Source organism: Zingiber officinale, chromosome 1A (genome assembly GCF_018446385.1).
Source record: "Zingiber officinale cultivar Zhangliang chromosome 1A, Zo_v1.1, whole genome shotgun sequence".
Taxonomy (NCBI): Eukaryota; Viridiplantae; Streptophyta; class Magnoliopsida; order Zingiberales; family Zingiberaceae; genus Zingiber; species Zingiber officinale.
In genome coordinates this window covers 24,210,470-24,224,399 of record NC_055987.1, presented here as the reverse complement: position 1 = coordinate 24,224,399, position 13,930 = coordinate 24,210,470, and the positions used below count along the sequence as shown (strand labels likewise).

Genomic DNA, 13,930 nt, shown 5'->3' with positions numbered 1-13,930 from the left:
AACCACTTGCGATAAAAATATATTCGCATTTCACAAAACAATCCAACAAGACTTTTGATGACCTTTAGAACTTTGGAATGGGAAAAAGTTCACTTATTCTGCAATAGGCATGAAACAGTTGTAGTTTCTCCTGGTCTTCTTCTAGTACATGACACGTTCTACGCGATTGTGATTCGTAGAACCTAAAGATGAACCTAGATCCTCAAGTACCTGCATACATTTCAACAAAATTTCAGTGGCAATCACGAATGACCAAATGTACAAGAAAAAAACATGCTTGGAATAACTGATAACAAATGACCAAATGTACAAGAAAAATTACTGTGATGATAACTTGTGTATGTCTTCATCACAGTAACTTTAGATTGAACCAAACTCTACATATCATCCAGTTGACATCATTGCTGGCAAAAGCATCATAAATGCATTCGCCAATCTGGAAAGTTAATTACAAAAGACATTAGCTATTTATAAAAACAAACTGTTGCGTTCTTTACGCTTTTAGCATTACAAAACTTTAACATCATATAAGTTCAAAAAATATCACATAACGTAGAGAAAGCATTACATATCATAACATCAAATGAGTGACAATGCTGACCTCTTCCCATTCCACACAATCAGCTTTAGAAGTAAAGGAAAGAACTGGAAACACAAATTAGAAAGTAACAAATAAGAATCTAGATGCAGCAGTTACTTGCAAGGAAATGGTATTGAACAATGAAATTATAAAACAGATATAAAACAGATTGTAACATAATATTCAAGGGTAAAGTTGTCTTTTCTATTCCTTCACAAAAATCAAGAGCCACAGATTGTAACAAAAAGTTTCCCATTTGAGCTAATTACAGATTGTAACAAAAAGCTTCCCATCTGAGCTAATTACAGATTGTAACAAAAAGCTTCCCAACCAAAATTTAAAACAAAAAACAGCCAATTATAATAGTTATTCATAACAAAATCAAGAGCCATAAAAGGCTGAAACCAGACATTAGCTAATTACGGATGATGCTCCACATAATCATTCCACATATGGCTTGCAATGTCATCACGTATGTGTCCCATCTGAGCTGTTTGGCTTGGATCAATTGGAATCGGCTCTTGATCACCAAAACTATCTTCAACTCCAGACATGAGCATATCTTCAGATGAATACTCCATAAATAAATTATCCATTGCATGATGCCGACGTATGAAATTATGCACCGCACAACATGCAAGTGGAATTAATCTTTGGCTAGTAATTGGATAGTTTGGCATATCTTTTAAAATTCAAAATCTTGCCTTAAGCACCCCAATGCATCGCTCAATAATATTACGACATGTGCTATGCCTATAATTGAACAACTCTTCCTTCCCTCTTGGTCTGCCTTGCCGTCGATAATCTCTCAAGTGATAGCGTTGACCTCGATACGGAGCAAGAAACTCCGGCATATTTGGGTAACCAGAATCAACCAAATAAAATTGATCTGTGATAGTATTATCATATTAATTAATAATGTAAAATACCTACATAAATGAATATATATAGAGATTTTTTTCTATTACTTACCACCGCAAGGTTTAGGAAAATGATTTTCATGCCTAGTCAAAGCGTCTATGAACACCCTTGAATCATTTGTTGTCCCCTCCCAGCCCATATACACAAATGTAAAAAGCATATCGAAATCGCATACAAGCATCACATTTTGTGTGACAATAACCTTTCTACCACGAAAAGATGTTTGAATTGATGTCGGTGCCCATGCCGATACGTGGGTTCCATCAATAGCTCCAAGACAATTCTAAAAATACACAATGTCTTAGTAAAGATATGTTGTTAATGTAACTAGATACATTAGGGTAAAATATATACCTTAAAATATGGAAACCACTTTGGATTATGCAATATGCGAGGATGGACGCCATTGTGTTCATATGGTCGAATAATATGTGTGCTCAATGTACAAACAGCTCGTAAAACTCGTTTGAACCACTTGCTACAAGTGTACAATGAATGTTGAAATCGATCTGCACATATTCGATGTCGTGTGTTGTGCCCGATGATTAGTAAGAACATAGCGACACCTTCTTCAACAGTAACTTTCTTTCCATCTTGTAATAGATTCATCTCTTTTAATGTCCTACAAAAATTCACGAACACATGTTTCGACATACGAAAATTATCAAAGCAAACTTGAGGGTGTCCATCAAGTATTTCTTGAATATGCATCCTCCCAGTAAGAGATGATGTTCGACAAGGCATCCGATCAATAGATCTATGAAACTGAGTCATTTCATGAAAAAAATCATTTGCATGGCTCAAAATAAGAAGCAAATTGATATCTGGGCCTAATTCATCATAGTCATCAGATTCATCATCAGAGTTTGACATGATCTGTAATAAATCGATATTAAACTCAGCACACATGTATAAAATTAATTATGAATTGAGGCAAACCAATAAACAATTAAAATTTAAAAAGCATGACATAGTCATCAACATTAAATTTCAAAATATCAAATATGTCTTAAACATTCAATCCACAAAATAGCAAATATGTCTTACACATTCAAGTCACAAAATCAAAAACCATCATTACTTAAAAAGTCTCCGGCTAGGTAATAAAAGCAATCCCCATGAACTTGTCAACATATGACCCTACACACGGTCGAGATTGAGGTAATCCAACCATCCAGCTCTCCTATTTGATGGAATTTTCATGAAAACCTCTCGTAGCCAAGGTTTACCGAAAGCTTCTATAGCTTTTGTGTACACTTGGTTTGATAAGTCATCCATCTGATTTAAAACCTGCATGCACATATCTATAGAGTAAGGATCACTGAACCCGCTCGTTCCAGTAGAGGAAGAAATTTCTTGTTCGCGTTCTAACTTAGCAGCCCTCAAATCCAGGTATTTTTGCCTAGCAATAGATTCTTGACTCAGGTGTTGCAAGGTATCACTCCACTTGTCCGTATAAGCATCATATTTTTCAGTTTTTGAACGCTTAGGATCTTTACGTCGATGACTCTCAGTTGATTCTGTACTACGACGTCGGCGATTGTTAGGTTCCCCTCCAACGTCCTCATTCTCGTCATCGACAACTTCAACATATGAGCTGACACCTCTGTTAATGAATACTTCTTCGAGCTCTCTCTCTTCATCAGATGTGGGAGGTAATTGAGTAGAAGCTCTATGCATATCACTAGTTGCAGTTGTCCCACCGAAAATTTCACTAAGAATGTGAAAATGATCACATCCTTCCTTTCGTATTGACTTATACTCCTTTTTATTTTTCTGTTCCATTGATTACAAAAAAATGCATTTTATTATACATAAACATACAATAAAATTATATATTTGATTAGATATAAGTATTTACCAGATAAAATTCTGCCCACACTTCCTCTGGAGCATTCACTTTATTGGTGTCAGGATCCATTGTCACACCAGTATGCGCAAGCAATGCTGCAAAAAGACGTTGTCTTATGCGTAGACGATTCCATTTACCTTTGAGCCTTTCTACACCATAATTCCTGTTCGTAACCTGATATAATTCTTTGTTGATCTCCTCCCAAACCGTATTAGTGAAGGTAGATGTTTGTAACTTATTGTGCTTCACTTTTTCATAAATGATATCGACAAACATGGCAACATTTGTCTTTGACCAATCATACTTCTCAATTTCGATACTTGGATTATGCCCTCCCATAATGTAATATCTAAAAATTGCCAATATTAAAGCCGACATAAAAATGTAGAGCAATATATATTAGAAAATGTAATACCCAAAGCAATACCCTAAGCAAGTTAAAGCATGTACAGAAAAAAATTTGGTATGTACATCCAAGTCTTATGTCATTGACTTGTAATTCATGCATACCTCTATAATGAACTTTTTTTTTACTATTTCATATTATAAGACTGGGCCTAAAGATCTGACACTATCTTTTTACTATATGGTGCTTACAAAACAAAACTGTATTTTCAGAAACATTATTTGGCCTTTCAGGTTCAAATTAGAATGAAAAAGTGAATAGAACAAGTGGAAAAAATTTGAAGTTAAACAGAAGGATCAGAAAATCAACGGGTTGTTTACTCACAACTCTGACTGATGAAACAACAAAATCTCTTCCCGGAGGATCTAACACATTAGATGACACTCTGATCGTATAGTAGCCATCTTCTTTCAATAGTTTCTGCAGCAAATTAAATTTAACGATTCAGTGTCCATTCTATTACTCATCTAAATTCCAGTCGCACACAAAAAAGACATTTTTCTTCCAAAGCAAATTACCTTGAAAGCCTTCTTTTCTTCCTCTGTCAGTGCGTTTCTGGAGAACCTCTTTTCTAGTAAGTTGATGCCCCAATGTAGAGAAAACAAGGGCACGGTGAAATAGAAAGGGGAGGGGAGAAGGAGGCTCGGCCGGCGGCGGGTCGAGCGTCGCCGGCGCCGCGATGAAGAAGGAGAAAGGGGAACGAAGAGGGCTCGGGTCGGTGCTGAGAGGCGGCGATGGAGACAGCTAGGGTTCGGCGTCGCTAGGGGGAAGCCGGCGTGGTGGAGAAAGGGAAAACTAGGGCACGGTGAAATAGAAAAGGGAGGGGAGAAGGAGGCTCGGCCGGCGGCGGGTTGAGCGTAGCCGGCGGCGGGTCGAGCATAGCCGGCGCCGCGATGAAGAAGGGGAAAGGGTAATCGCCGTCGCAAGAGAGGGGAGAAAGAAATAAAGAAAAGGAAATAAAGGGAACTCTGCAGCGCGTTTTCTCACGGAGGCAGTGCGTGTTTTCTCATTTCCGATATTTGAGCGCCTTTTCCCATTTTCGTTAGAAAATGATAAAATAGCATTTTCTATTTTTCTAGAAAATGACTTTTCATTTTCCAGAAAACGGAAATGAAAAACACACACCAAACAACTATTTCCAAAAAAAAAGAAAATGAAAATGGGAAAATATCAAACCAAACGCAGTAAGCTTCTCCTTTTTCTTCTTCTTCTCTATCCTCTAGTATGATACCTAGGCAAACCTAACTTGAGTATTAGAGTGATCTAGTGGGATTCATTTCCAGTCTCATTCTAACTCTAAAATGAGTGTTTTTTAGGTCCTTTCATCTTCTTCTCCGATGATCTCCCCAAAGCATGCACATCAACTTTTTGGTTGACTAGTGACTTGATTGTCTACCGTATTTAGCTAGAACAATAACAATGAGTATATGATATCTATTTCAAGGACAATTAGTGTGTAAATGATATCCTTTGATTAAGAAAATAGCTACAATTTGAGATAGAATAGTTGACATTGGAGTGGCAAATAGATCGGCAGCCTATAACTTCTCACAAGTTGAAGCAACGATTTAGACATTAACATTGCAAAGGTCTATTATATTAAAAAGTAGGAGTGTATCATGTTGGAAGATGGTTTGGAGGCCTTGGATATTTATATACGAAAATATTCGTTAATATTATTAATGATTAGGGGCAAAGGATAGACTTCTCACTCGGGACCGTATCATTTTTCAAAAAAAAAAAAAAAAAGTTTCTATGAGCTTTGTAATATGAAAATGAAAATTTTAGAGTATTTATTTTTTAAATGCGAAACCAATAATTTTGTCTCTAAAAACAGGAGAAATGCATTAAAATTAACTGTGAGTTCCTCTGGTCCTCGTGCCAGCAGAGACGGTCGATCGCCTCGCCATACGTTTGCCAGTTACCAAGCGACAGATCCAAAATCCTTCATACGCCTCGCGTGAAGCAAGGCGACAAAACACCATTAAGAAGCCGCCACGTGGATGAGTGCCGCCGGTTGACTTCGTTCGTTTTCGTACGTCAATGCCGCTGACTCTCTCTCGTGGATCATGCTCAACTCTCCCTCCGGCACGCCCTCCTAACAATCCAACCTGGCTTCCCATGCCTGCAGGTCAATCCCTTTGTCCCTCTTCCTGATCTCCTTGTCAAGGTTAATTTCCCCTTGTTTTCTTCTCGTCTCATCTGTAAATTACCTTCCCCAAAGTCAACTTGTATGTAAGACACATCTTCATCGATATTAAAACATACAGTTACCTGCCTATTTGAGCTCCACTTGAGTTAAATCCCCCAGTTGACCGATCAAGCAGTAACAATTGAAGGAATGAAAGACAACAGAAGAGGGGTGAATTCATGGAGCTTTGTGCTTTTAAAAGCCTGACCAATGCAGTGCGTAGGAGATACAAGGCAACGCCAGTCATTAATTATCTCTCTCTGTATTACTCTTATCTCCTCGTCAACTGAGATTTTAAGGTAGATGGAGGGAATCGAAGGAGCAGAGGTCAATTGGTTTGAAGAATTTGACTACTCCCAGATGGAGTTCATGCAGGAACTGCAGATCTGCCCTAAGTTCATCTCAACGCCAAATGTGGCAGATTGCCGTGCTTATGAGCCCTGTGAATCTATCACCAGCAAGCTCATCTACTCGGGTCCAACCATCAGCCATGTCGAAAGGGCACTGTCCATGTCCAATGGCCTGAGCAATTCTCAACCACCGTGAGTAGTATTTCTTCTTCTTCTTCTTCGTTACAACTCTCAGAATTAGGATTAGATCGATTCCATTAGAATCCATCTGCTGCTTCAGTGAATGTGTGAAATGATGTTGTTGGTGCTGTTGCAGAGTTTCTTTACCGGACAGAGGCTTGGGGAAAATGGATCATAAGTACATAATGAGGATCAAGACCTGTGGCAACGGGCTCGCAGATGATGGCTACAAATGGAGAAAGTATGGGCAAAAATCCATCAAGAACAGCCCCAATCCAAGGTCCTTCAGTAGTTCATAACTTTTCTTTTTCTCTAGTGACTGAAATACAACTAAATTGAAGCTTCTTTGGTGAACTCTTTACCTTAGCGGACACCATTTTAGAGAAGAGAAATTAAACACAAGATACCAATCAATGATTGCCCATTTACCACAAGATCTCGTTTGCTTGCATGGTAGATCGATGTCAGAGTTACCGACATCTCCCCGCCTATTCAAAATTTTCTAATCTGCAAAACCTAACAACCAAAGTCCATGCATGACTCCATGTCACCTCTGACAGAACAGAAGAACATGGGAAAAAAGGAATATATAACTAATTACTATCTGATATATGAATATGCATGGAATGTTGACAGGAGTTACTACAGATGCACCAACCCTAGATGCAACGCCAAGAAGCAAGTGGAGAGGTCGATGGAAGACCCAGAGATTCTGATCGTCACATACGAGGGCCTCCACCTCCATTACACTTACTCTCACCTCCTCTTCCCTCGGTCGCCGGACCTCTCCGCCACCGCTACTGGGCTTCACGTGGCCAAGAAGCTCAAATGCCAGCACGCGGCCGAGACCGCGCGACAGAGCAGCCCGCCACTTGCGGACGCCGACGACTCGCCGCTGCATGGAATTTTTGACGACGATGGCGCCGAAGGCCTGCTGGAAGACGTGGTGCCGTTGCTGGTAAGGAAGCCTTGCGGCCCGACCGCCTCGTCGTACGAGCCGTGCATTGCTTCATCGCTGGCGGCGTCTACGCCGTCCTACTCCTCCCTGTCGTGGGCCGCCGACACCTCGTACTTTGACCTGGGTATTCGATCGAGCATCTGGTGAGCGGTGCCAACCTAGTGGTAGATTTACGAGTATCGTCCCAATTTGAGACATGTAAAACGATAAAAATGACGATTAAATAAATTTATCGTGGGCGTTCTATCTTTTTCGTTCGTTTCTACTGGTATAATTATCACGGAGCAAATCCTATATAACATTTTCTATAATATTTATTCCCACTAGATTGTAGTTTAGATTGGAGCAAACAGCCGGAGTCCGGAGGCCGCTCCCAGATTGGAATCCTGCAGCCCGATCATCATTGCGGTTGGATTTAGTTGAAATCCGGCCACCTGTCTCGCCCCACACTATAATTTTTGTAGGAAATGTTATAAAGGATTTATAACCTAATTATCAACGGTAATAAGAAACAAAATAGCCTTACTAAAAAAAATTTTTATTAAAAAAGAAATCTAATTTAATAACGGAGCATGATTTCTCAAATAACTAAATAAACACTTATATAAATAAACTCTGACTTATAATAAGTAAAATTATCAAGAATTTCCTAAATATATAAAAAAAATATATAGAAATTATTAAAAATAGTAAAATAAATATTTGAAGCCTTCGAAAAATTCCTAAATGATGTTTTTGGAATCCAAAATTTGTGATTACGAGTTTCGCCGAGTAACAAATCTAGATCTATGAATCAATTTCGTTTTGAGTCAAATGACACATCATTCTGATACCCGAGCTAGTTAAAAGTTTAACTATTTGAAATTTAGAAGATCTTCATAAGATCTTCTTGGGTCGATCCTGCATCAATCATTCAAGGTTGAAAAGAATCCATCCTCAAATTTAGAATAGTATCAAATGATAATTCAAGTGAAAGATGTGATATTGCTAATTGATTCTACTGTAATAAGTGAGATGCATATGTACAAAAGATCATCATCGGAAGAAGTGCATTGGCTGATTGCACATACTTGTAGTTAACTTTTTCTCTTTTCCTATGAAAAGGTACAATGGTTCTAATAGTTTGGCCAACCACCTTTTCTTTTTCTTCTTCCCCTTTCTCTCTTTCTCTCTAGATATCTATGTGAATCATGCTCAATTTCATCTTGGGAGATATGTCAATTTTTGACAATCTTATCATCAAATGAGTTATCATCCATATATCTCATGTCTACCATAATTAGTGTAAGAATAAGAGGTTTGATGAATTTCATCCTCCTCCAAATTATTATTGATTTCATCATCCTTATCTAGAAACTTGGATATAAAAAGCAGTCCCCTCAAATGGGTCTAGTGGCTAGCGCATGAGGTGTTATCACAATGAGGTCTGAGGTTCGAATCTCGACAAAAGCTGAGATAAATACCTCCCTTATGTGCTAGTCAATATTCCAAAGGCTAGTAACCGCCCGTGATTTACCTCCTCCGTATTGGCCCTGTGACGAATTGGCGGGGGCGTTAGGGGCAAGCGTATTCGTCTTTTTTTGCCACAATTGAATATAGAAAGCAGATTAGTAATCTTGACTATCAATATTGGAGTGGTTCTTTTTATTGTGACACCAATACAATCTTCTTTCCCTATGTGGAGGGTATATGTATTCTTTTGTCCATCATGGATGACACTGACATCATATTGCCAAGGTCACCCCAATAATACATGATGTGCATCCATAGTCGTTACATCACACCAAACATTATCAAAATATTTGCTGTCAATTGAAAAAAAAAACATGAGACATCGTATGTCTATTGTTACCTCACTATCTTTATTCAATCATGACAACTTATATGGTTTAAGATGACAGTACGCCTTCAATTGTAATTTCTAGATAACCTTCTCAGATATTTCATTCTCACAACTGCCAATGTCAATGATCTCTTGCAGACTTTATCCATGACGGTGTAGGTTATGTAAAAAATATTGATTCTCAACCACTCATCTCCTGAATCGCCCTTGGGAATCAACACTCTTATGAATGACCAAAGTTTCATAACCATCACCATAAAGAATGTTGTCTACTTTATACACCGATTTTCCAATTGTTGTTATCCTTCTTCCAAGCCTTCCTTGATCAATACTGTTTTGCCTTTCTGATTAGTAGGAACAAGTTTCCTACATTAGTTTACCCTATGTCCTTATCAATTACAATGAAAACACCTAACAAGGGCATTAGAATTAACCTATGGTGGTTACTATTGTGAAGGACGAGAATCTTAAGGGTGATGTGGCCGACTGTTTTGGTCTCCTATAACCATTGGTATTTGATTCTTCTATTTTTCAATAGTTAGTGCATGCTAGTAGGCCTTGAAAATTGTCCACAATGAATGCAGGTTGAGAACATCTTGTAAGAGCTGGCACAACCCCCCTAAGTATCGTGTCACCATCTGCTTCTTTGTCTCAGATAAATTATTCCAAGCAACTAACTGGTAGAACTCCTCTGTATAATTATCGACAGATCTTGCGCCCTGTCTCAACACGTGAAATCGCTGAAACGGAACTTGGATGAGTCGAAAGGAAGGAAGTGTTCTCTCATCTTTTTCTTCATCTTCTCCTAGTCATTTATTTGAGCTTTGCCTTGCTTGTCTTATGAGCGCTAAAACTACTCCCATCACGTTGATGCTCGACTCTTGAGTCGAATGGATCAGCTTCACCTTTATCTGATCCAGAACATGCTTATAATCAAAGATCCGCTCCACTTTGTTGATCCAATTAATAAAGTCCTCTACTTGTAACGTACCAGAAAACTCGGGCAAATCAACCTAAAAATCGAAGTCTCGGTAAAGTTTCTCCCAACCACAACGTTCCTGGTATGTAGCGCAATGGTCATATGGGTTCTCGAAGGTACACTCAGATTCCCAATTTGAAATCTCACAATCTTCAAGATTGCACACCACTAGACGCTGAGTTAAATTTACAACTAGTCTCTGTAAATCCTCAATGATCATCATGTCTTGAACGCTACGATCATGGTGCTCAGCTTCGTTAATCGGAACCTACCTGTTGATGCGACCATGCCCATAATGCCCTTCCATTGGATTTGATGCTTGACTTTCTCAATCAGAACCTGTGCTCTAATACCAACTGACACCGGGTAGGATAACAATTATCCTACGAGTTGACGAGAAGGAGATTTGGGGAGAAAAATAAAATGAAAAATCATCATCCGATTTTTTTTTAAAAGAAAATTTTATTTAATAACTGAGGATAATTCTTCAAATAGCTAAATAGATGCTTATATAGATAAATCCTAATCTACAGAGACAACTTATGCAGAATCAATTCAAGAAGACCTTTAGACAACTTATGCAGAATTAATCCAAAAAGATCTTTTAAAAATCTTTCGGATTTTAAAAAGTTATAACTTTTGACTCGGGTATCAAAATAAGATACTATTTGGCTTGAAACGAAGTAGGTTTAAAGACTTACATTTGTTACCAAGTGAAACTTGTAATCACAAATTTCAGATCCTAAAAACATCATTTAGGAGGATATTTTCAAATATTATAAATATCTATTTTATTATTTTTAATCATTTTTATTTTTTTTATTTAAGATATTTTTGACAATTTTACTTATTTAAGTCAATAAATTTCTGAACCAACTTCATTTTAAGCCAAATACCCCAGTCTGATATCTCAATCAAAAGTTCTGATGCTTTAAAATTTGAGAGATCTTCAAAAGAAAATCTTCTCATGCCGATCCTACCTCAATTATGAGATCAAATTGACAAAGTTAAATTTCTCCCTAAAGATATTAGAACATTCACATGCATATGAAAAATCTGATTGAAAAACATTGTTAGCCCACAACTAAATAATGGGAATTTATCTTTTGCTAGACATTATTTCTTTCTCGATTCTTTTACGTACTTCTTTTTTCATCTTGTCCAAGTTGCTATTCAAATTTAGAGATATTTATATGTGATCAATTACGAGATACCTCATTTGCATCTTTTTAATGTATTATTTACGGTATCTATGAGAAACTCGTGTGTACATAATATACGACACTGTTAGGCATCGAGTTAGAATTACAATTATCGGATCGTGTCATATCCGTCCCTAATGGAACATAATTCAATAAATGATATCAAACACATTAACATCCCTGCAAACCGCATTGAAGCTGCATAATTAAACGCCACTTGAAATGGTGGACAGCACTAATCTAGTTAGTAACACGCTCATGGTGTGCAGATGTCACAATTATTTGTAGCAAAAGATAATTATGCCCATTATCACAGCTCGTCTCCGGATAAATCCGATCGCCAAATTGACGGGAGGGATTTCCAGGTGTTGCAATTCACGATGGATATTTGCAGCTCCCATGACCTACCACGATCAATTAAAATCAAGCATCAACAACGACTTCGACTCGACTTCTCCGGATAGCGAATAAATCAACAATGGGAGACGGAGACTTACTGGGATCAGACGAGGTGATGACGCCGGTGTGACCGAAGTCGCAGTTGAAGTCGTGGCGGCCGGCGGCCTGGTAGTAGGCGTTCATGGCATAGGAGGCGTGGGCCAATAACGTGTTGGGGTCGAAGCACGCGCCGCCCTCCTGTATGGGCCCGCAGTCCGCCCCGCCGCTGCCGCAGGCGTAATTAATGTTGGTTTGCAGCGCCGCTCCATCCGCGCCCGCACTCGCGACGCACCATCGCCTGACACCACTCCCCGGCGCTGGCGCCTGCAGAAAAAGAATATCAGGCCCAAGAAACACTCCGATGGAATGATGTGCAGTTAGTCGGAAAAAGGGAAAGGGAGAAAACAGAGGAAAAACGGCCAATTTTGACCGCAGAATGGCAATTGCTGGATGGCCGAAGGCTTTTATGTTTTGTAATTAAATCGCATTGTCCATTCCGCATTAAATTATTAAATACTAAATAAGGCCCAGTAGTCAGAATTGGCGCCAAAGGAAGCAGTGGCAAAATCAATGTAGTGTGAAAACTAAAACCTAAATGAAGAGAAGAAAGGGGCGCACCTTGCCGCCGCCGCCGCGCAAGAGGCCGACGTCGTAGGCCGGGGTCAGATCGGCGTTGAAGACCCCGAAGTATCGCTCCGCCGTCGGCCCAGGCTTTTGGTTCTCGTTGAAAAGCGAGAACACGTATGTCTCAAACCTCCGGCTGGGCATCATCGGCGTTCCCTTGCCTGAGTTAACCAGCCGTATCAGGTTTCCGTTGAAGGAGGCGGCGTCCTCGGCGCTCACTCCGATCTGCCCGGCGTCCCCTGCCGACGGCCACCCTGTTTCCCCGACGGCGATTTCCACGTCGCCGTAGCCCAGCCGCTGCATCGCCGCGTGCACCGCGTCCAGCTGCGCCACGAACATGTTCGTGTAGTTGATCCTCGTGGCGGGGTCGAACACTCCCGGATTGGGCCGGAATAGAGCATAATTGAGGGTACGTGCCGTGTAGCCAAAGTAGGGGTAAGGGTTCACCAAGAACGGGGTGCGCGTCCGGCGGTGGAATTCCAGCATAGGCGCGAAGATAGCGCGGTCGTAGCCCCGGCGGAAGCGGCCGACGGAGGGCGGCTCCGAAGCAGAGAGGATGCCGAGGGAGTGAGGCGTAGAGACTCGGATCTGGTGGAATCCGGCGGCGGCGAGGGCCGCGTAGAGGGAGCGCATCGCGGGGACGAGGTGAGCTATAAGGTTGCGATCGGATGTGGCCATGACTTCGTTGCCAACGGCGACCAGGGAGATGTTGGTGGCGGGATAGAAGGGGGCGACATGGGCGGCCACCCAAGCAGAGGCTGCAGAGGAGGAACGGGAGGCGAGGGCTGGGATATCTGTGTTGGGAACGGTGATCATAAGCGCGATGCCGGTGCCCGCAAAGGCGCGGATCATGTCGGGGTTGGCGTCGAACAACTTGGCGCGGTCGATGTAGGTATTCTGCTTAAGGTAGGTTGCCACCTGGGCCGGAGGTGGGAGATTATCGGCGTTGGCGCCGTAGTTTACGCCGATGGAGAAGGCGGTGACCGAAGAGAAAAGGACTAAGTGGAGAAGACGGAAGAGGACGGCGTGTAAGACCCGGCCGGCGGCCATTGTGGAAGGTTTGCGGAGAGTGAGAATTGGGGGAGGTAGATGACAGATTATTTAGTAATACATTGCATTTGGGTGCGTAGCGTAGGGGACCAGTGTGGAGCGCTATCACGTGGTGAAGACTGCTCTGCATCGAGATGTGTGATCGAAACGTGGACGGTGTAAACGTAATCAATAAAGTGGGCTTGTTTGTACGGCCCAATCGGGGGGCGCCATGGCGGTGACCGTTGTTTGGATTTGTTTTTCTTACTTAATCAATTAAGTTCAATTCATTTATTTTCATATATAAATATTTTCCTTTTATGCACTTCTGCTTGCGATTTCCACATATAGCATTATAGCAACGTACACGCGATGAG

At 40.6% G+C, this 13,930-nt stretch overlaps 3 protein-coding genes across 3 annotated transcripts; 1 reads left to right on the top strand and 2 right to left on the bottom strand.

The window, feature by feature from the left end:
• Positions 1–341: 341 nt before the first annotated feature.
• On the bottom strand, positions 342–5,710 carry LOC121996974. Its single transcript, XM_042551166.1, has 4 exons — positions 5,685–5,710; positions 4,278–4,554; positions 4,084–4,179; positions 342–436 (listed from the first exon to the last, which is right to left on the bottom strand). The coding sequence occupies exons 1-4, from the start codon at positions 5,708–5,710 to the stop codon at positions 350–352; spliced, it is 486 nt and encodes a 161-aa protein (XP_042407100.1). The 3' UTR covers positions 342–349.
• A 467-nt stretch (positions 5,711–6,177) lies between these two features.
• LOC122001315 (probable WRKY transcription factor 49) lies at positions 6,178–7,672 on the top strand. The gene is made up of 3 exons (XM_042555999.1): positions 6,178–6,492; positions 6,617–6,760; positions 7,117–7,672. Exons 1-3 carry the CDS (start codon positions 6,254–6,256, stop codon positions 7,583–7,585), a joined length of 852 nt encoding a protein of 283 aa, XP_042411933.1. The 5' UTR covers positions 6,178–6,253; the 3' UTR covers positions 7,586–7,672.
• Positions 7,673–11,501: 3,829 nt separating this feature from the next.
• Positions 11,502–13,671, bottom strand: LOC122021149 (glucan endo-1,3-beta-glucosidase-like). The gene is made up of 3 exons (XM_042579235.1): positions 12,519–13,671; positions 11,960–12,224; positions 11,502–11,866 (listed from the first exon to the last, which is right to left on the bottom strand). Exons 1-3 carry the CDS (start codon positions 13,572–13,574, stop codon positions 11,838–11,840), a joined length of 1,350 nt encoding a protein of 449 aa, XP_042435169.1. The 5' UTR covers positions 13,575–13,671; the 3' UTR covers positions 11,502–11,837.
• Positions 13,672–13,930: the final 259 nt, after the last annotated feature.